Genomic DNA, 21,250 nt, shown 5'->3' with positions numbered 1-21,250 from the left:
TGCCAGCTCAGCCGTGCCAAGTCGGCCGGCCCGCGTGGGACGACGCCGGCGTGCCCCGCGGAGGCCCTCTGCCTGCCGCTGTCTGCGTGATGGGACGGGCGAGGCTCGGCGTCTTCGGGGGCCCAGCTCTGCATCCCTGAGATGGAGACCAGACCCAGTGAGTGGGATGGTAGCGTGTGCCGTGCCTGGCCCGAGGCAGGCTCACAGCAGATGCTCAGCAAATGTTGCTTCCCCTGTTTTGAGTTTCTCTTTTTTTTTTTTTTTTTCCTGCTGGATCTTTGAAAACGTTCCCAGGGAAGGGTGAGAGGGGAAGACTTGGTCAGGAGTTTAGAAGGAGCTGATGTTCCAGAAACTATTTTCTCCCTTAGCACCTACCAATGCTGCTACATCTCTGACGGATGTAGCACGTAGAGGCTGTGGGACTTTTGAGGTTGAGGATGAGAACAGAAGAGGCAATGAGCGAGTGACCCCACAAGAACCCGTCTTTCCTGCTCTCCCCTAGAATCCCAAGCGACCGAGAGACCTCCAAAGCCGACAGATTACTTGTCATAGTAGAACGAATTAATCGAACCGTAGGAAATTGCCATTTTTGTAGGTCAAAAGTTGGTTGGATGTAAACAAGACTTGTAAGATAAATAAGGTCACTTCGTTTGACTTTGATTAAGTTCGCATTAAGCCATGTGCTGTTTCTATGCATCTATTTAAGGACATGGGAAAAAAAAGTATAAATGTTTTAACGATGAGATTTAAATAGCCCTTCGAAACACAACAGGAGAGAGGCTGTCAGGCAGGATATAATTAATTGCAGGATATAAGTAATTTGTAAAAAAAATGATTGGTGTAGGAGTTGGGAGGAGAGAGGGGGTGTTTCAGGGTAAGTGGGGTGATGGGCAGGTTAGCAGAAGCAGGTGGGGTTAAGTTGTGTCCGGAAGGATGGTCAGCAGCTTAAATAGGCAGAGAGGGGTCAGAACAGTGCTCTTGGCAGAGAGAAATGGCATGACCAAGATCTGGGGACTCTTGAGAGTTATCAGGGCAGGGAGACTGTGTCTGGCAAACATTTCTGCATCTCATACAATCCCCAAGTATATATTGGATTAAAAAAAAAAAGAAAAAGAATGAACAAATGTAAAGTGTGTGAAAATGAGTGAGCAAATCAGTCGTTTGGAGGCTGGGCAGTGGGAGCTAGAGCTATTAAGATTGACGGGGGGAGAGTCCTGAGCACAGAAGAAGGAGTTTGCCTATGACTTGGAGGCAACAGGACTCCTCTACCGTAAATTCAACAAATCTATATTCCATGTCAAGCCAGGTTCTGGAGGTGAGGGAAAAACCCTCTAGATCTCATGATTTCCTGATTTTAAGTTCACGTGGTCCTGGAAGACAGAGACTATTTATTCTGTGTTAGTGGGGACAAGGTAGATTATGCTGCAGTCACGAATAACCCTAGAATTCCAGTGGCTTCAAGCAGCAGAGGTCGATCTCTTACTGACTCTACAGCTCCACCCCAGGTCAGCTGTAGCATTGCCCCAGGGTATCTCCCTCCCGGAGCCGGCCGATAGGGCAGCCTATATCTTGGAATATTGCTGCTCTTATGACAGAGGAAAAAGTAAACACGTGATAAACCACTTGCTGAGTCGTACAGCTTCTGCTGAGAAGGGATCCATTTCCTTGGCTGAAGCAAATTATGCGGCCAACCCAGATGTCAGTGGGGTGAGGAAGCTATCAGGGAGCGATGGCAAATATTTTTGAACAACAAAACTGCCACAGTTCCTCCGTGTGATTTGCTATAAAGTAATGGGAAGTAGGCTTAGGGAGACAGACAGATCGCAGGGGGACAGGTGATCTGGGGATGCATTTTTGGGTGAATTTAAGTGCGGCACAGAAGCCATTCGTTTTTGCTCGCGCAGCCATTCTTGGCCATGTGCTCTTTGTGGGGTGGGGCAGGTTCCAGAGTTTGTGGGCCCGGTGCCAAATGAGAAGGTGGAGCCCCTCGTTCAAAAATTACTAAGAATTCAGGATAGCGACGATAGTAAAGCAGAAAAACGAGCTGTTTTAAGCACATGACTCGGCCGTGCGGGCCGCACACCCACGAAGCTGGCCTCGTTAAGGTGACCCCTGCTTCCAGAAAGTTCAGCCTGGCTGCAGCTTGTGTCTCCTCCGCCCGTTCATCTGACTCCGTCCTCCCTTGCACTCCGTCCTCCTCACTGTTTTCCAGGCCTGAATAAGGTTCTCCGCATCTCATCGGCTCGACAACCATCTCCTCCACCCCCTCATACACGCTTGGGTTTGAGAAGCCCGTCATGGATTGCGAAGGGAGGAGCAGGAACTGGGGGACGCCAGAGGGCACGGCCGGGCTGCCACGCTCGGGGCTGGCGATCCCCGGCTCATTCTCCACAGCCTCTGACCTGCTACCCCTCTGTCTTTCCGCTCATCCGTCAGATGAGGACGGCCATTTTCTCAAACCCAGATCTTCGGATCTCCAACCCTGGCGCCGTCCCCACCCTCTGGGGACACAGAGTTTCTGTCTTCCCGCCCAGGACGACTCCTTCCGCCTCTGCTTTGGACCCCTGCCTCGCTGACGCTATCATTTATCCCCTTTGGCCTCTTCACCTGTTTTACTCTTTCTTTCGACGGAATCCTTTCTGTTGACTTTTATTTTTAAAAACAACAGCTTTATTGAGGTATAATTCATGTACTACACAATTTACCTGTTCAGATGTACGAGTTAATGGTTCTAAGCATGTTCGGGCCTAGGCCACCACCGTTATGATCAATTTTAGAACTCTTTCATCACCCTGCAAAACCCCCGCACCCATCAGCAATTACTCCCCACCCCCCTCCCCTCCCCCAGCTCTAGACAACGGCTAATATACTTTCTATGTCTACAGATTCGCCTATTCTGGACATTTTAAATAAGTGAAACCGTACAGTGTGTGATTCTTCGTTCCTGGCTCTTTCACTTAGCGTAATGCTTTGGACAGTCATTCACGCGGTAGCATGTGTTGCTACTCCACTCTTTTTTACTGCCAAATAATATTCCATTCGATGGCCATTTGTATGAACTTTTTTTGTATAGATGTTTTTGTATGGACATGTGTTTTCACTTCTCTTGGGTATGTACTTAGGAATGGGATTGCTGGGTCATATGGCGACGCTATGTTTTAACCTTTTGAGGAACCGTTTTCCAAAGTGGCCGCATTGTTTTGCATTCTCGCCGACAGCGTCCGAGGTTCCGATCTCGCCACATCTTGCCAGCGTTTGCTGTCATCTGTCTTTCTGATGATAGCCCTCCTTGTGGGTGCGATATGGTACCTCATCGTGGATTCGCTTTGCATTTCCATGTTGGCAAATGACGTTGCGTATCTTTCCACCTGCTATTGGCCATTCGCGTGTCTTTTTTTGGAAGAATGTCCATTGAGATCTTTTGCCACTTTTTAATTGGGTTGTTTATCTTTTTATTATTGAGTCATACTAGTCATTTAGATAGTCTACATACAATTCTCTTATAACACATATGGCTGCACACATTTCTCCTGTTTTACGGGTTGTGTTTCTTTACTTTCTCGATGGTGTTCTCTGTAGCAAGAAGTATTTAATTTTGATGAAGTCCGGTTTATCCATTTTTTGTTTCCGCTGCTGCTTGCGCTTTGGGTGTCATACTAAGAAACTGTTGCCCAATCCAAGGTCACGAAGAGTTATGCCTGTGTTTTCTGTAAAAAGTGTCATAATTTTAGCTTTTACATTTGGGTTTCGGTCCGCTGTGAATGGATTTTTCTATATGGTGTGAGATAGGGATTCAACTTTTTTTTTTTTTTTTGGAATGTAGATATCCAGGTGTCCTAGCACCAGTTGTTGAAAACATTTTTCTTTCCCCACGGAATGTCTTGGCATTCTTGCCAAAAGTCAATTGACCATAAACGCGAGGGTTTATTTTTGGAGTCTCTGTCCTAACCTATTGTTATACATGTCAATCCTGTCCATCGTTATGGAGCTCTTCATTCTTATTAGCTGCCTTTCCTCCTGGGCAAAATCTGAACGTTTCGTTCAGAGCGAGGGGTGGGGATAGTGGTCCACTTTTCTCAGAGCAACGCGCCTGAATCCTGAGCAGGGCACTGAGTGAAGGCGACGGACTCCAGCCTTCGCAGCTCGCCTCTCCTGTCACGGAGCCTCCACCCTACCACCGGCCTGCGGTGAGAGCAGTTGGCCCCCATAGTCTTGGCCTGCTGTGCCTGGGGTTGAGCCTCTGATCTGTGAGTGAGGACTAGGTGGGGGAAGCGAGCCCCCGATATTTTGGCCACCTTTGCCTGGAGTCTAGCCTCCGCAGTTTGGAGTCTGGGGAAATGAGGAACGCTAGTGAAATACTCCAGCCCTTGACCGGGAAGTTAGGGGAGAGGGGGGCCCATTTTCTTAACCACACCAGCTCAGATCGGCGCTTCCATTGTCTTGTTGAGGTGTGGAGGGTGGGAGGGAACAGGCCATGGGTCAAACCTCCCAGATTCGTGCAGTTCTTACTGAAATTTGGTTCTCCAGTCAGCGTCTCTTCATTTTCTGTGCTCCCTTGGGGCAATTTCCAGAGACTCTCAATGGCTGGGTTTAACCATTTCATCAATTCTAGTTTTAAACGGGCTCAAGTCTCCGCTGCTAAAGATGTTTTCTCATCCTGCTCTAACGACCGCTCTCTCCTTTTCGCTTTCGCTGTCAAAGTTCTGCGTTTCATCTTTTTCGACTTTCTCCTCGATCTCTCAAAGACAGTCTTCCAGGCCTGTTGGCTCTGAAACAGCGGCTTCTACCGCAAGGTTGCCGGCGGCTGCCACGTCTCCATGGCCACCGGGCGCTCTTCTCTCGTCTCGTCTCCCCCGTCTGCCGCACTCCAGTGGCGTCGCCTGCTCCGTCTCCAATGCACTGTCCTCTCCTCCTGGACTCGGTGCCTTGACAACCCACCTGGCTTGCCTCCTGTACCCCAGGCTGCTCACTCTTTGCTTTCTTTGAAGGCCTTCTCTCCTCATCCAGCCAGAGGGCGGCTTCCGGCATGGCGGCTGGGTCCCCCGAGAGCACGTGATTGAGAAAGAGGGGGCGCCCGAACCGGAAGCCCGTCTTTTTGGTAACCTAATCTTGGAAGGGACATCCCATCACTTTCCCATATTCTATTTTTTTTAGAGGTGGGTCACAAGGGTCAGCCTGCATTCAAAGGGAGTTAGTTACGCAAGGACATAAATACGGGAGGTGGGGGGTCGCTGGGGCCCCCGTGTCTTCTCACGATGGACCCTCTTCCTGGACCACCTCAGGCACATTTAGACTTCAATCACCAGCCGCACGTGAGAGAGCGAGACGATTCACGAACCTGTATCTTTAGTCCCGACCTCCCCCATGGCTTCCGAGCTCACGTTGCACTCATCAGGGGCTGTGCCGCTGGGATTTCTCAAACGCTGCTTAAATATCAAATGTCTCCTGCTGGACGTATGGGTCGTCTCCAGACCTGGCCTCGATCCACGTTTCCTCACGTGTGAGTTACAGAGCCGGATGGGTGGCCCTGCCCTCCTCCACAAAGGGTCCAGCGACTCTGCCATTCCTCCGGAGGTCGGAGGTCGGAGGTCATCTTCGGCCTGCTCGCGGGCCCTGTGTCCATGTTCCAGCAGAATGGGTGGGAGGAAAGAAGGAAGTGAAGAGTAAGCAGTTTCCTGGTAAAGGACGTGACCCAGTGAAGGCCCGTATCACTTCCGCTCACACCCTGTGGGCTGGCCACGGAGCTGCCCTTAGGGAGTCAGCAATCATGAGGACATTCTAGTCTCCATCATGGGGCTCCCGGTGGGGGATGGGGGGTGGGTTATGTCACGCAGGACTGGATCCCCCGCCGGGAAAAGTCTGAGGCAGGGGACTTACGTGCTCCTCTTTTATTAGGAAACAAGATCCCAGGGAATAGGAATCGCGAGGGGAGTGAGGCAAGGAGGCAGGGGCGGTGCAGGTGCGTGTTGCCACTCGCCCGGTCCGGGGACTGACTCCGCAGGTTGTGCAGACTTCCGGGAGGGCCTCCCCTCTGAGAGGGAGGGCAGAAGCATTTCTCCACTGGCTTCGGGTCTCCCCTTAGACAAAAGTTTGTCCTCCGGGGCGCTCACTCTTTTGTTTTTCTGTGTTTGCATCATGCAAGGACAGGGGCACCAGCGAGTCAACAGGGAAGCCCGAGTGGGAGGGAGGCCCGTGGGCTGCGCTGGCCTGGGCCCGAGGCGAGAAGCCCTCCAATTGTCCCCGAGTCACGTCCCTCGGAGCCTTTGTAGAGCTGGGACAAAAGGCAGCAGATCTCAGTTGGCCCGTAAGCGGACCCCTGATGCAGTCCCCGAAGGGAGAAGGAAAAAATGGATACTAGGGTTCACTTACCACCTTCTGCCACACCCTGTTCCCATGGGCGACACAGCTATTCATTTAGCTGAAGCAGCGAGAAACCTAAGAGACTCCCTGACAGCTCCTTTTCCCTGGTACCTTTACTCAACCCAAAATATCTCTGAAACCTGTTCACTGCTCTCCATTTTGACCACCACACTGAGAATCGAAGCTCCTATCAGCTCTCGTGGGGACCCATGTCTCCTACACGAGCTCTGGTCCTCCTTCGCACCTTCTCCAACTGGATCTTGTCACCACGCCCTGCTCGTTAAAACCCTTTGCCGGCTTTCCACTGCTTGGAAAGATGAAGGTGAAACTCCTCAAGGTGGCCCGCGAAGCTCTGTGTGGCCTGGGCCCCCGCCTCCTCTTGTAACACGGTCCCCATTGTCCTCTGATCCAGCCTGACCCGGCCTCCTCCCAGCCTTGGCCTTCCCCAGCTCCAGGCTGACTCAGGACCTTTGCCTGTGCTCCACCCAGCGTTTACTGTGACTGGCTGTCATCCTTCCCCCCTACACGCCTCCTCATCTCGAAGCGCTCAGAGCACTTGCCATTTTCTCAGGGAAGTCTTTCTTGATTTTCCAGCCTAGGTCAAACCCCTATTACATACACACCTGGTTCTGGATTTCCCAGGAGGCGGACTATGAGTATGAACTCTGTATGTTAGGTCTCAGTGAAACAGTTTTACTCTTAGTTTTTCATTATATGCTATTTGATTTTTTAAATCTGAGATAATCTCAAAGAAGTCAGAGAAATGAGATTTTTGGGGGTATTTCATTATGCTTTTTTCTTTTTATTCTGTGTGATTAAAGTCGATTATGGATGGGGTATTTTCAGGACTTCAAACCTCTGAGAGTGAGACTCACAACTCTGGCTGTGGATATGGCTCTCCTTGTACTACTGTTCACAGTTGTAGCCTTACTTTTAATGTCGCTAGTTAGCAGGTGTCACTCTTATGTCATTAGTAGGACCCCACAAGGCTTGAGGTCTTCTCAGGCAGAGTCCTGGTAGTGACTCACCATTGGGCTTATTAACACAGGGCCTCCCACAGAGGAGAAATGTAGCAAACATTCGTTAAGTGACTGAGTCACAGGAGCCTGGAGCGCTAGCCTTGCCTGGGCCACCAATTAGTTCTGTCCTCTGTCCTACCCTACCTCTCTGTGCTGAAGTTTACCTGTCTTATCAGAGTAGCTGGTGCCTTAGAAACAAAACAAACAAACAAAAAATGTATTTCCAGAGAGAGAAGGAGGAAAAGAGGGAAAGGATGAACCATTTAAAAAGGGGTGATTAGTTAAATCTCTCTGTGGTCTTCAAGGTCTCAGGGCTAAGACCGGAATATCGTGGAAGGGTTATGAATGAAGAATATTTCTATATTCTCACTTCTTGCTTGGGCCCACTCAACTCTGTGTCCTCCTTTTTCTTCCTGCTAAACTTAGCAGGAGTAGTGAGAGAGATTTTAGTGCAAATTTCACTGAGATAGGAGGTTCAGATAAGAAATTCTCAGTGAGTCCTATGGAGAGTTGAGTAGAGGCTGGGGTGGCTGCTATGAGCGCAACCACAAGGTGGCGCTGTGTGCCCAGCAATGAGATTCTTGCCTCCAGGGAGGGACCTATCAGCTTTTTTCTTAGTATCAGTTCATTAAAAAAAAAAAGCAATTACTTAGTCTCTTTCTAGTTCATGACTTTCTTTAATAAAGCAGAGTTACATTTCTTCCCTTTTATGTGCATCTTTTACAGAGTGACAAGAGGAAGCAACATACTATTGAGGATGATTTGATGCGTCTTGGTTTTTCCTCTGCACCACTAGAAGAGAAAATGACAAGAACGTTTTTCGTCCTCTATCAGTGTCACAATATGATATTGGATAATTACAGCGCAATGTAACCACATTTTAGAGCGAAAATGTGGCTCTGAGCTGGGGGTAGACGCCTAGTGTTTGAGTCTGCCAGAGTTTGGAGCACGGAGCTGGGTCCTCAGACCCGCTCGGCCTCAGATTCATCACCTAACTGGACTGTGGCTAAGTCCCCTTTGCTAATGATTCTTAGCACAGCCCCGCAGCTGGAAGATCTTGGGGTGGGCAATTCCAGCTGCAATGGGAGCCTAGAGGGTAGAGGAGTCTGGCTTCCCTGAGCCCCCTGGGGACTCTGGCTTGTGAGAAGTCTGCCCCCAACGCGAGGCTGGGAAGCCAGCATGGAAATCCGGCTCAGGGGAAGGTCAAGGGTGAGTTACCAGCTCACTTCCACCAGAGGTCAGCATCGCCCAGGGGTAAGAAGCACATCTGACACCGAGGTGGGTGGGGTGGGGGGAGGGGGAGGAGGGGGAGGGGGCGGCTCCTCACGCGAGAGGCAGCTTCGTGTCCCTGTCTGGAGGGCACTCTGGTGCCCAGTGCTTATTGCCATCCCCCCAACCATCCCCAGGACTCCGAGCAGCCACAGCGGTCACCAGCCTCCTGCCCTTTTGGCAAAGGCAGATGGCGCCCGGATACCTGTGGTACCCGTCCAAAGAGCGACTTCTGGGCTCGCACAGAGCGGCACACCATCCACCCCACTGGCTGCTAGCAAAGCCTGAGGCAGGGAGAGCAGGCACCTTTCATCCCTTAAGAAACCGAGATAGGAAGAGTCATTTTAAAAGAACAAGGAAAAAAACGTAGTTTCACAAATTGTTCAAGATCATGAACTGTGTACCACGGTGGTTAAGATTGCAGATGCCGAAACCAGCCGTCCTTAGTCTGAATCCTGCTTCCAGTACTTAGAAATTGAGGGATTTAGACCAATTTCTTAATTTCTTTGTGCCTCAATTTCTGCATCTGTAAACTGGGAATGTTATCCTTTCTATTTATCATACTCACTCCTCCCTGTCCCTCAGGGTTAGCGTGAGGATTAAATGAGATATTGTAATAGGCAATGTTTTCTGAGCAATTCCTTTTTGCCAGGAACAGAGCTGTCTTTTCGTCTAGTACCTCATAGTTCTGACAACCACTGTACCTTATTAACCCCGTTTTCTTGTTAATGAGCCTGAAGCTTGGAAAGGGACAATAGCATGGCCAGGATTTGAAGTCAGGTGTTTCGCCCTCAGAGTTGACTCTTTCAATGGTCGCAAGGCATGTTGGTCTTGCAAATTATCCCTGAGCTGTTGTAGTCATTGAACCCCTGTGAGCCCTGAGGGACAGCCATGGGCGAATTGTTCTCCACCCAACCTCAGCAGTGCAGACAGGCTGTTGACGGCTGGCTCAGTGCTGTAGTGCAGGAGAGAGCCGGCTCCTCTGATGTGAAGGTCACAGTGGGTGCAGGAGCAGGGACCTGTGTTGGGAAAGAATATCTTGGGTCTCAGGCTTCTGGACTCCAAGTCCAGGGTTCAAATCTCGTTCCTTGTAAGTTATGTGCTCCATGTGGTAAAACTCTCCGAACTGCGGTTTATTACTCCGTGAGTTGGGAATCATGCTGTAAGTTATCTTATGAAATCTTTACGGAAAAGTTTCTTATTTTTATGAAAATGACATTGGGGAAGACATTTAAATGTGCTAGTGCCATGCCTGACACAATTTCACCTGTCAGGTATGGGCTTTACCTGTTACTAGTGCTTTGTTTACGTGGGGGCTCTAGCTTAGGGAGAAGAGAATTCACACCTTTTCCTGGATTCTGCCTTGTGACAAAAGAAATGAGTCCTTCCTTTAACGCAGGTCCAGACAACTGCTCTGTTTCCTAGCTGGCCTCCCCTTTCCAGCCCACCTTCGAAGTTGCCTCCAGAGCGAACGTCTTAAACCTCTAGATCATGGATTCCTTAGCTTAGTGCTAACCTGTTAGAACTATAATGGGAACTACACGCGTCATTACAATGTTTCTAGCAGCTGCACTAAGAAAGTATAAGAAACAGGTAAACATTCATTTTAATAATATTTTTTACCCCAATAGATCTGAAATATAGTTTGACCTGTAATCAATATAAATGTAATAAACATATCCAAATTAATACATGTAAATATAATCTATATATCCAAAATATACTTCGACATGGAATCAGTGTGAAAAATTGCAAACGAGGTAGTGTACAGTCTTTTCTTTGCAGTCAGCCTCCGAAACCGGGAGCTTATCTGTTCGTTCCCGGCCACGTTTCAAGTGCTTGATGGTCACAGGTGAGGCGTGGCTAACGCCCTGGACGGTGCAGGTCCAGCTCATCTGTGTCGCTTCAGTGGCGACAAAACAGTGCTTGTTTTTTCCAGGCTGATTGAATTTTAGCCTCGAGACACTTGAAGCTCCCCCGCTGGCCCCCCGCCCCCTCCCCCATCTCCGCACCTTTGCCTGGGTGGCGTCATTCCCTCCACGTTGGGAACTTTACCTCTACGCTCTTGTGGAAGCCTCCTACCAACCCCATAAAGGTAGATACTACAACGACTCCCATTGCACGGAGGGGAAAACCGAGGCTTGAAACGGCAGGGCTCCTTGCCATGGCAACGTGACTCGAGAGCCGCAGCATGCTCTGTACCCCTCTGCGCTAACACCGAGGAGCCAGCAGTGAGGTCCCCGGCTGGAACTGGAGTGCGCTGCCAGGTGCAAGCACGAGTGTCTGCTCCACAGAGGTATTCGAGAGGCCCCGGGCTGATTTTTAGACTGGGGACCCCGTAGAGGAGTAGGCTGGGGTGGGGAGGCAGGCGGAAGATGCTCTTTGCAGTTGCGAGGGGCCAGGATGCGGTCCTGTTGCAGGGCCGGGTGTGCGCCAGGCTTCCTGGATGCGGCAGTGAGTCTCCAGCGCCTGCTCTGTCCCCAAGGTGCAGGGCTCCACTTCCTCCCGCGGCGCTTGGCTGGCCTTCCCCAGGCTCCAGTCGCCCTGATGCTGCCTCGGCCTGATTGCGTTGGTCTTCGCCCCTGGAGGACCCACATCCTCCCATTGTCAGCACTGATACAGTACCTCGTTAATTTAGACTCACTGTAAATATTTTTGGAAATGCCGTGTTGCTCTCTTGAAGGCTGGTGGGGCTGGGCGTGAGCAGGGTCAGGGACCCGTCCAGCTTCTTCCTGACCTCCTTCCGGCCTCTGCTCTGCTTCCTGTCCTCGCTGCCTCCTGCCCAAGCCCCTCCTCTCAGCTTAACAAAGGCCAGTGAGCTCCAAGAGGAAAGGCTTCTTCTGGACTGATCTGCAGTGATGGGACAGGAGGACAGAGTGGTGGAGGGGGACAGGGTCTTGACCTGGTGGGGACACCTGGATGAATTCCCTTTCTCTCCTTGGGGCTCGCTTTCCAGGAAACTCACTCTTATGAAATAGATGAGTGGCTGCGACTTTTTCACCCGCAAAGGCCACTTTGCTGTCTTTCCTGTCCTCCCCCCAATTCACGAGCCGTCACTTTGGAAGGATTCTGTTGATCTAGCCCACTTCACTTATTAAATAGTAATGAACTCGTCTGCTCAGTTTTAATTCATCAAAGGCACTCCGAGCAGCATGGAGTCACGAGTCACCATGTCGAGTTGTGAAAATCCAAGCTCAAAATCCAAGCTCAGCATCCAAGCCGGCACTTGACATGTAGGGCTGTGTGTGTGCGTGCGTGTGGCGGGGCTCTGTGACATGCGGACGCCGGCCCGTGCTGCCTCCTCTCCCTGCAATGACTGTCTTCTAGGGCCTCTGACCTCAGCTTGGGAATCAGTGGCCTCAATGACTTTTAGGAACCTTTCCTACTCTAAGGCATGGGAAACTGGCTCCTCTCCGGCAGGTCCTAAAGAAAGCCCAGACTGCTCCCAAGGTGACAGAAATGCTCGTCCTACTGCCTGAAGCCGAACGAATGGTCCCTGTGCATTTATCGGAGGCCAGTTATGCTTAGGGTGCTGTGCATAGGGGGGATGAGTGACGGCGGGTAAATTGGGGAGGGAGGTGGGAGGGGCGATGAGGAAAGGCTCGCAGAACCCCGGGCTCGCAGTCTAAGCGACATCTAAGCCCATCGGCCCCATCGGGTGGAGCTTGGTGCCGGGGCGGGAAGAAGGGTTCCGACCTGACCCTGCCTACCCCTGACCTGCCCACTGCAAGGGAGTATGCCTCCCTGTCTCGGCCTTTCTAGCAGAAATCCATTTCTCTAGTCACTTCTGGGAGCCACTACTACCATTCCCAGAAGCATAGAAAGCTAGACCCCCGCCCCGGCTGGTTCAGTGTCCTCATGTACGGAGAGAGAAACTGAGGCTCAGGGAAGGGGAGGAGTCTTGTCTAGGGTGCCACAGCAAAGCTAGAAGGCTGGCGACACCCAAGAGGCCCCTCCCCCTGCCCTGCCCGGTTGAGGGGGGGCACCTCGTCCGCAAACGCCCCCTTTCCATTGATTCTCTGGGTCGTTACACAGTTTAACATTTTTCGTAGTGGTTATCACTATCTGAGTTCACTCCGTTTACTATTTTTTTCCTTTTCTCACTCTCAGAATGAACGTGCAGATCAGGGACACGTCCGAATTGTTTGCACAGTTCAGTGTGTGCTTTTGTGCCTCCAATAGAGTCTGGCCCGTAGTAGCTGCTCAATAAATATTTGCCAAGGGAATGAATTAGTGGCCCAGATGGAACCGGAACGCGTTTTTTCCTGGTTCTCCAGCGGTTTTGCTCCACATTTGCTGGCTCCAGAGCCCAAGGAGGTTTAGGAGTTTGGAGGGTGGCCTGGGAGTTTGCAGCAGCACCAAATGGCCAGGGAGGAAGGAGCCATGGATGGGGGGCCCGCTTTAATTGTCTGAAGGCAGCTGGCCATTTGCTTTTGGTCAGATAAGCTGCTAAAGCAGGACTTGTGAGCGTGTGAGTGCGGAAGGCAGGGAGGGTTGTGTGGCTGGAAAAGGCAGAATTCCAGAGTGGGCCGGGCACTCCGCCTGCTCCCTCTCCCCCTCCCCCTCAGATAACACCACCAGCTGTTAGGGACATAGCTGCCGCAGCCTCTTGGGAAGAGAGAAGAGGGCTCTGTTGCCTTGGGTGAGCTCCTGGGGTTCAAAGCAGATCTGTGAAGTGAGGGGCTGGAGCCGGGAGCTGGGAGGGAGGAGGTGGGAAGTCACGGCTTCCACTGGCTGCCCTCCGCCCAGAGCTTGGGGTAAGGCCTGGGCAGGTCTTTATTCTCCCCTTGTTACAGAGACCCAATTAACCACTCTCTGCTGTCCTCTGAGGAGGATGTGCATCACGTTCATGATCACACGACACACTCACTCTGTAAAAGCTGCACCCAATGCACACGCGTGCACCACGCACACACAAGCCGATGTCTGCTCACGAGGGGCTGCAGGGTGCACATGAACCCTGCACGTAAATGCAAACAGCCACACAGCTGTGGGCACAGGCTCACGCCTGTCTCTGCTTTCTGGAACCAGCCTGGGGGTGGGGTGGGTGAGGGCTAGTGCCTGACTCCAGGGGTTCCCAGCACTCTCCTCAAAGGGTCCTGGAGCACATCTGGGGCCCCGTTCTGCCAGACACTGTTCATCTCAGGCTTATCACAATACCCTACAACATCACCTGGGAGACAGAGAGAAGTACCCCAGGAAACCCATTTGGCCTCTGTAGGCAGGCAGCCCGGGGAAACCGGCCAATAGTTTGGTCCTAGCTGCTGGTTTGCCAGACGGCTCAGGGTGGATTATTCTGGATCAGTGTAGCCCAAAGGTGCCCTTGTTGATGCAGGGGAGTATCCTCGGGGTGGGGACTGGCCTTTCCCATCCCATCTGTTCCTGAGTGCCTCCTATGGCTTTAGCTCAATAGGCGTTTAAAGCAGGTTCTGCCCTGGTACCTGGTACCTGGTACCTGGTACCTGGTGAGGGCTAACTTCTGAGCCCTGGATGCACACGACATCTGCTTCCAGCTACTGGTCCTATTTACTAAGCTTTTATCTTCTGTGTCCATGAATAGGGACCGAGGTTATCAGGCTGGATGAAGAGTGAGGCTGGATAATTCTGCTCATTTCAGGCTGCCATTGCTGGGGGCAGTCAGGTTATCAGGTTCCAGCTGGTTCTTGGCTGGAGGCTGGGTCTTATCAGCCCTCCACTGCCTCTGGCCCCAATCAGTGGTCCCCTCCCAGCCTTGGTTCCCCATCCCCTCTCAGTTCAACCAGTGTGGTTCCTGTGTGGGATTACCTGCTTCTTACCCCCTGTGGGGCAGAGAGCTTGAGGCCAGAGGATTAGAGAGATGGATGCTTATCCTCTGGCTCAGGACCCAAGTGGGAACGGCTGGGGGGAGGGACCTGATTTGGGGACACTCTGAGCTCACATGCTCCCTGCCATCTCGATGTTCTTAGATGCAAGGGGAAGGGTTACCTACACCTTTCTGGGTGAGCCAGTGCAGACCCTTGGCCTTTATCCCGCAACGTCCCGAGCAGTCATTTTATTCATTATGTGACCTGACCTGAGCCAAACTGGTTCCTGCACAGCTCCAAGGTCCCTTTGGATAGATGGGGGTCGAAGAAGTCTGACCTGGTTGAAGGTTAACTGTTGCCACCCAAGCTTGCTGTGGGGTTATAACGACAGCCATTCCGCCACCTGCACACACTTCTATTAGACAGACATGCAGGAGCAAGCGGGCCCCAGGCGGTTCCCACCCCGTGGACCGTGAGGTCCTTGGAGCTCCGGCTCTGGGCGTCCCAATCACCACTTTGCAGACCACCAAGATTCCAGGGGCTGGGTCCTGTGAACTCTCCCATTGGCTTCGGGCAACCAGGAGCCGCCTTTGGGGATGGCGGGGCACAGAGCAGCTTCCAGGTCACGCTCTGGCACCAACCCCAGGGGTGCAGTATGGACCATTGCCTGGGTTCTTCTATGCAGGAGTCTCTCTGAAATACTTTAGTCAATCTATTTTTAATTTCACCCAAGAGGGCTTATTTCAAAGTAAATTACAGGTATCCTAGCACTGTCTTACATTCCATAATGCTCCACAGATAGCAAATGGCTCAATTTAAAAAGGGTTGGAATATTTTTTTTTTTCTTTTGAGAACGTAGCGGTTTAGTCCATGGACTCAAGACAGTCTTGGTTTAGACTCTGGTTCTGATAATTACTAGCTGGGTGATCTTGGCCAATTTATTTCATCTCCCTGTGCCTCAGTTTATCTCATCTGTAAATTGTGATTAATGAGAGGACTTCGTAAAGTTGTTTTGCCGATGAAAAGAGATAATAAGTACGTATAAAATGTGACCCCACGTGTAGTAAGCGCTCACTATGTAATCCTCGCGAGAAACACCATCAGGTTCTCATTCTCACCTTGCCTTTAGGTCACGGTCATCCAAGACCCTCAGGATCTTTATCTTTCTCTCCTGCCTCTACTCCTGTACCTCTGCATTGCATGTTGAGGCCTTGGCCATGCTTATGTTTCATTTCTCTGTCTTGGCATTTTATGTTTCTTCCTCTTAGCCTATCTTCCCTCTTTTTCTCTCACTTTCTATTCTTGGCATGCTCCTGTTCAAAGAGCACCAGCTGGGGGCCGAGGACACGTTTTCCTTGTCTTGCCCCAAAATGGAATTAATCTCCCAAATTGACAAATTTGGGAATTTCTAATTAAATCCAGATTTTCATCCCCCAAACTGACAAATTTGGAAATCTCTAATAAAATCCAGATTTTGAAGTCGTGTTAAAAACCCAGAAGGCGCGGTAATGCTGGCAAGCAGAGACGGGAGCTGAGGCGTGTGCTCGCTCCGGTTTGCTGCAGTCCCCACCACGCCCTACTGTCTCAAACTGGCCGTTTTAACCACATGCATTCTTAGCCTGGTCCTATGGGTATTTGAGTTTGGGGTCCTGCTTTATGATCTCTGTAGAAGGGTTTCTGAACAAACCTCCCCTGATACAGTGGATTCTAGTTTTGCAAGCCCTTTGCTTGGAAGGCGGCCAAGACTAATTTGATTTTGCTTCATCTCGGCTCTGCCCAACTTTAGATGGCCTCTCCTCCATTCTTGGGGGGTGGGGGAAGTGCATATTCTTATCTTGGGCACCCCCCCCTCCTTCCTGCCCAGGGGTCCTGGAGAGGTGGGTAGACAGGACGAAGTGGGTTTCCGTGGGACTGTGCCCACGGATTGACTCAGTGGCTGCCCCTTTCTCTGCCTCCTCCTCTGACCGTCGCTTCCTGTCCCCACATGGCCTAACAGAAACCTCCTGGTCCATGTAGGGCAGTAAGAACCTGAGGACTGAAATGTATCCATGCTCTCATTACATAGTAATTCATACACTCACTCCTCTATATATGGACTCCCTCTTTCCTCCTTTCCCTAATTCATTCATCCATTTATTCACTCAACAACCATTTAGTGACCACCTACAATATGCCAGGCACTGTATTAGGTGCTTGGAGAAGAAGAAAAGCAAACAATAAAACCGGAATGAGACACATCCTGTGACTATGGGCCTCAATTTCTCCATAGATTTAACGACTCAGTTAGAGATCCTTTTTATCTGGGTTTTCTTTCATTCTGTGACTCTCTCTTGACTCTTTAAAACTTCCTATGCCATCTGCAAACTGCTGTCTGCCAACAGCTTATAAACATTCCCAGAGAGTGGGTCTAAAAAGCCCAGGGGTAAAGGAGCATGACGTGAGCAGAAGAGCAGAATGAAGTCTGGGAGGGCAGGAGAGGAGGGTAGGACAGATGGAAGGGGCCAGACCTGCCTGCCAGGAGGTCTTGCCAGATGCTCGGACCATCCTGAGAAATCTCACACCCTCCTAGCCCCCTGCCCGCCCCTGGCTCCAGTTCAGGCTGGATTTCAATCTGCATAATTTGCCCCATTTAGAGGGGATGGGAGGGGGTGAGGACCAGAGGGTGGTGAGCACTGAAGGGGGGGGGGTGGCATTCCAAAGGCCAGAGGAAACCAGAGGGACAGAGGTGGGGCCAGGAGGAGAGTGGGCTGCGAGCCACAGATAACATTCTGCCCAGCACGGCAGGGGTCAATTTGGTCCACTTGCACAGTGACAAGAAGGAAAAAAAAAAAAACAAAAAGTGGGCTGTGACTGAAAGATATTAAGACTCACAAGTGAGGGGTTGGTCTGTAGGTGGGAGGAGGGAGTAACGAGCCAAGGAGGAGACGGAGACTCAGGAGGGCGCAGGAAGTGTCTCAGCTGAGGCTGGGGCAAGGCAGGAGGGTGGAGGTGTCTGCAGGAGCAGGCGTCCCCCTCCTGCTGCTGCCAAGGGCTCTGGGCACTTGCAGCCCTCGGTGCCTGCCCTCCAGGGCTCAAGCCAGAAGCTCCGGGCGCTTGCCGAGGCGGTGACACAGCCACGGGGCTGGTTCCCCCTGGGGTCCCCCGCCCGGCTTCGCTCTGCCCCCCAGCATGGAGGAAGACAGCGATTTCGGCACTGATTACGGGGCAGACAACCAGTCCGAGTGCGAGTACACGGACTGGAAGTCGTCGGGGGCCCTCATCCCTGCCATCTACATGCTGGTTTTCCTGCTGGGCACGACGGGCAACGGCCTGGTGCTCTGGACCGTGTTCCGGAGCAGCCGGGAGAAGAGGCGCTCTGCCGACATCTTCATCTCCAGCCTGGCGGTGGCGGACCTGACCTTCGTGGTGACCCTGCCGCTGTGGGCCACCTACACGTACCGGGACTACGACTGGCCCTTCGGGGCCTTCGCCTGCAAGGTCAGCAGCTATCTCATCTTCGTCAACATGTACGCCAGCGTCTTCTGCCTCACCGGCCTCAGCTTCGACCGCTACCTGGCTATCGTGAGGCCAGTGGCCAACGCCCGGCTGAGGCTGCGGGTCAGCGGCGCGGTGGCCACGGCGGTCCTGTGGGTGCTGGCCGCCCTCCTGGCCATGCCGGTCATGGTGTTCCGCGCCACCGCGGCCGTCCCCAGCCCGGACAACACCACCAAGGTGCAGTGCTACATGGACTACTCCATGGTGGCCACCTCCAGCTCGGAGTGGGCCTGGGAGGTGGGCCTGGGGGTCTCGTCCACGGCCCTGGGCTTCGTCGTGCCCTTCGCCATCATGCTGACCTGCTACTTCTTCATCGCGCAGACCATCGCCGGCCACTTCCGCAAGGAGCGCGCCGAGGGCCTGCGGAAGCGGCGCCGTCTGCTCAGCATCATCGTGATGCTGGTGGTGACCTTCGCCCTGTGCTGGACGCCCTACCACCTGGTGAAGACGCTCTACATGCTGGGCAGCCTGCTGCGCTGGCCCTGCGGCTTCGACCTCTTCCTCATGAACGTCTTCCCCTACTGCACCTGCGTCAGCTACATCAACAGCTGCCTGAACCCCTTCCTCTACGCCTTCTTCGACCCCCGCTTCCGCCAGGCCTGCGCCTCCATGCTCTGCTGCGGCCGGAGCCGGTGCGGGGCCGCGGCGCACAGCAGCAGCGGGGAGAAGTCGGCCAGCTACTCCTCGGGGCACAGCCAGGGGCCCGGCCCCAACTCCGGGAAGGGCGGGGAGCAGATGCAGGAGAAATCCATTCCCTACAGCCAGGAGACCCTCGTGGTTGACTAGGGCTGGGATCCCGGGGCAGCCTGGCGCTCTGCGCCCTGTCCTTGCTCCCCGAAGTCAGCCCAGGGCACCTTCTCTCTTGCACTTGACTTCCTTCCCTGCTCCCTGCCTCCCGCCTCCTTCTCGTCCTCCTTCCTCCTTTGGCTTTTGCTCGGAGGAGTGCCGAGCCCCGCAGACCCACGCCGACATCCGCGAGACTGACTTTGCACGGGTCTCTCCTCTGAGCCTCAGTTTCTCCGTCTGTGTAAAATGGGGATGTCACACGGGCAGTAAGATGACATTTGCGTCCGGCTCCATAAAAGCTCCCCCCCTCTTCTCGTGCACCTCCATCTCTTTTCTCTCCCTCCTTTCCCGTTACTTTTCTCTCCGCTCTTCCTCCCTCTGTTCTTCGCTCTGTCTCCGCAATTTTTCGCTCTGCATCCGTACTTCTGGCTCGCGCCCCCTCCCCCAACCCCTCCTCCTCCCCCTTTTCATCTCCTTGCCCGGAAGCGCTCCCAAGGGTTAAGAATCCTGAAGCTCGTAAACACTGCTCCTTGTCTAGGCTCTTTGTCCTGTTCCTGAGGCCCAGGGCGTGGGCGGACCGGGTGCCGGCACAGAGTTAGTGCTGCAGACTCCAGAACTTTCCCGCAAATCAGAACGGGAGGGGCGCGGTGATTGCAGGCCATGGGGGGTGGGGGTGACGAGTTACCACTATTCCAGAAGGGGCCTCCCTTCCTGCAAGCCCTCCACAGTCAGATGTGCGCCTGCAGATTTCCTCAGACCCAGCGCCCCAACCTCTGCTCTCTGCGGGACCTGGAGGGCAGCGGGGTTGATGAAGCAACGGGTTCCTGGGTTTCACCGTGCGGATGGGGAGTTTGGAAAGAAAAGTGGGGAAGGGGGGGCGGGATCTGCGTCTATTCCACATGCTGCTTGGCTTTCCTCCCCAAACCCTCAGGCTCCTCCAGCGCTGAGCTGCCGGGTCGCGCTCAGGACGGACGCTTTTCTTGGGCACTGCTGCTCCTCAGCGCCAGGAGCCACTTTGGCGGTGGTGGACACACACCCTTGCCGTGTGTGCGCGTGTGTGTTGGCCTGACGAGCATTAGCATGCAGAGCCGTGTGCCCGTGTCGCGTGTCACTTAGATGAACAAACCCCGTCCTCGCCAACACATATCCATTTCTCACACAGTATCCTCTAGGGAAGAAGGGACACATTGAAGCAATAGAGAGTGAAAGCGAGTCCACCCCCACTGGATTGGGGGCTCCGACGGCTGGCCCGTGCTTTAAGAGAGAAGCCTGTTTGTATTTGCTCCTGGCTCCCTGTAGGGAGACTTTTCCCTAGAGTAGCTGGCGCCCAAGGCTTGGGGACGCCCTCTGTGTTGGGTACCCTGCTTCCCTAGTTCCGTGGGGGAACCAGGACCAATGTCCCCCCATCCCTTGCTCTGAGTTTAGGAGTGTCCCCTTTAGCATGCTTTCCTTTCCAAGATCTGTGCCTCTCCTTTAAGGGGGCACCTGCTTGCCATGGGGTGAAGAGCACAGGTGGGTTTTTTCTCACCTCACCTTTGGCGTCGGGCCCCTGGGCTTCTCCCGCTGGGTCGAGGGGCTGGGAGCAGTGACCGGAGCAGCTGTGGCTGGGCCGACAGTGTTATATCCACACTACCAGAGAGACCTGGGCAGGATTGACGCTGGGGCCTTGCTGAGCTGGAGACAGGGCGTGTGTGTTCCGAGTTTTGTTCTTGGGGGACTCTGGACCTGGGCAAGACATGAGTAGTGGAGACAGGAAGAGCCTGGCTTGGGGTACACGAACAGTGTGGCCATTGCTGGGGTGGAGCCAACTCTGGGAGCGGGGTTGGCGGAGGAGAAGGGAGGGGGGCGTCCCCATCGCAGGCCAGAATCTTCCACAGACTTGCTTTCTCAGCCCGGGACTGTCCTCAGAGCATCAAGGCTGCAAGAAGCTTCCAGAAGGGATGAGGGTGCCCCTATGAGGCCCTCCTTCCTTCATGACCTGCAGAGACCTCCCGCCTGGAAATCATCAGTCGTCCTGGACAGAGGCGGAAGGGGCTGCCTGCTGTGATGCTCCCTCGTCCCTGACTCACCCCTTCTTCAGAATGTCTGTGCTGTTTTCTGACCTTGCTGGTCACTGCGGTTCATCAAATAAATCTGTGTTGTGTAGCTATTGTGTTCGAAGCCTCTTCTCACATCAGCATCTTGGGATGAGGAAAGGACCCCTGATTTACAGGGAGGTGGAATGAGAGGGAAGAAGAGGGGAAGCGGGAGCCAAAAGGACTAAGGTGGGAAACTGGACAGGATGTGGGGGGGGGGGCAGGGAGAATATGGAGAAAGATGGGGCACGAGATCTGGGGGAGACAAAGGAAGTAAAGGGACATGGGAGTAGCTGAGACTTAGGCACGTGTTTTGGGTTCTGGAGCACAGGTCTGGGGGAAATATTAGCATTTCCCATACAGGTGGACTTATCACTCATTCATTAATTCAGTATCACGTGAGCATCCATTCGGTTTAGACTAA

General features: G+C 53.0%; 1 protein-coding gene across 1 annotated transcript; it reads left to right on the top strand.

Annotated features, from left to right (window-relative positions):
• The first annotated feature begins 17,344 nt into the window (after positions 1-17,344).
• On the top strand, positions 17,345-20,894 carry APLNR (apelin receptor). Its single transcript, XM_016133189.2, has one exon. The coding sequence runs from the start codon at positions 17,600-17,602 to the stop codon at positions 18,749-18,751; it is 1,152 nt and encodes a 383-aa protein (XP_015988675.2). The 5' UTR covers positions 17,345-17,599; the 3' UTR covers positions 18,752-20,894.
• Positions 20,895-21,250: the final 356 nt, after the last annotated feature.

The sequence above is a fragment of the Rousettus aegyptiacus genome, unplaced genomic scaffold, assembly GCF_014176215.1.
Source record: "Rousettus aegyptiacus isolate mRouAeg1 unplaced genomic scaffold, mRouAeg1.p scaffold_m13_p_5, whole genome shotgun sequence".
In the NCBI taxonomy this organism is placed as follows: domain Eukaryota; kingdom Metazoa; phylum Chordata; class Mammalia; order Chiroptera; family Pteropodidae; genus Rousettus; species Rousettus aegyptiacus.
The sequence above is the reverse complement of the archived record's forward strand: the minus strand, read 5'-3'. Positions and strand labels throughout refer to the sequence as shown.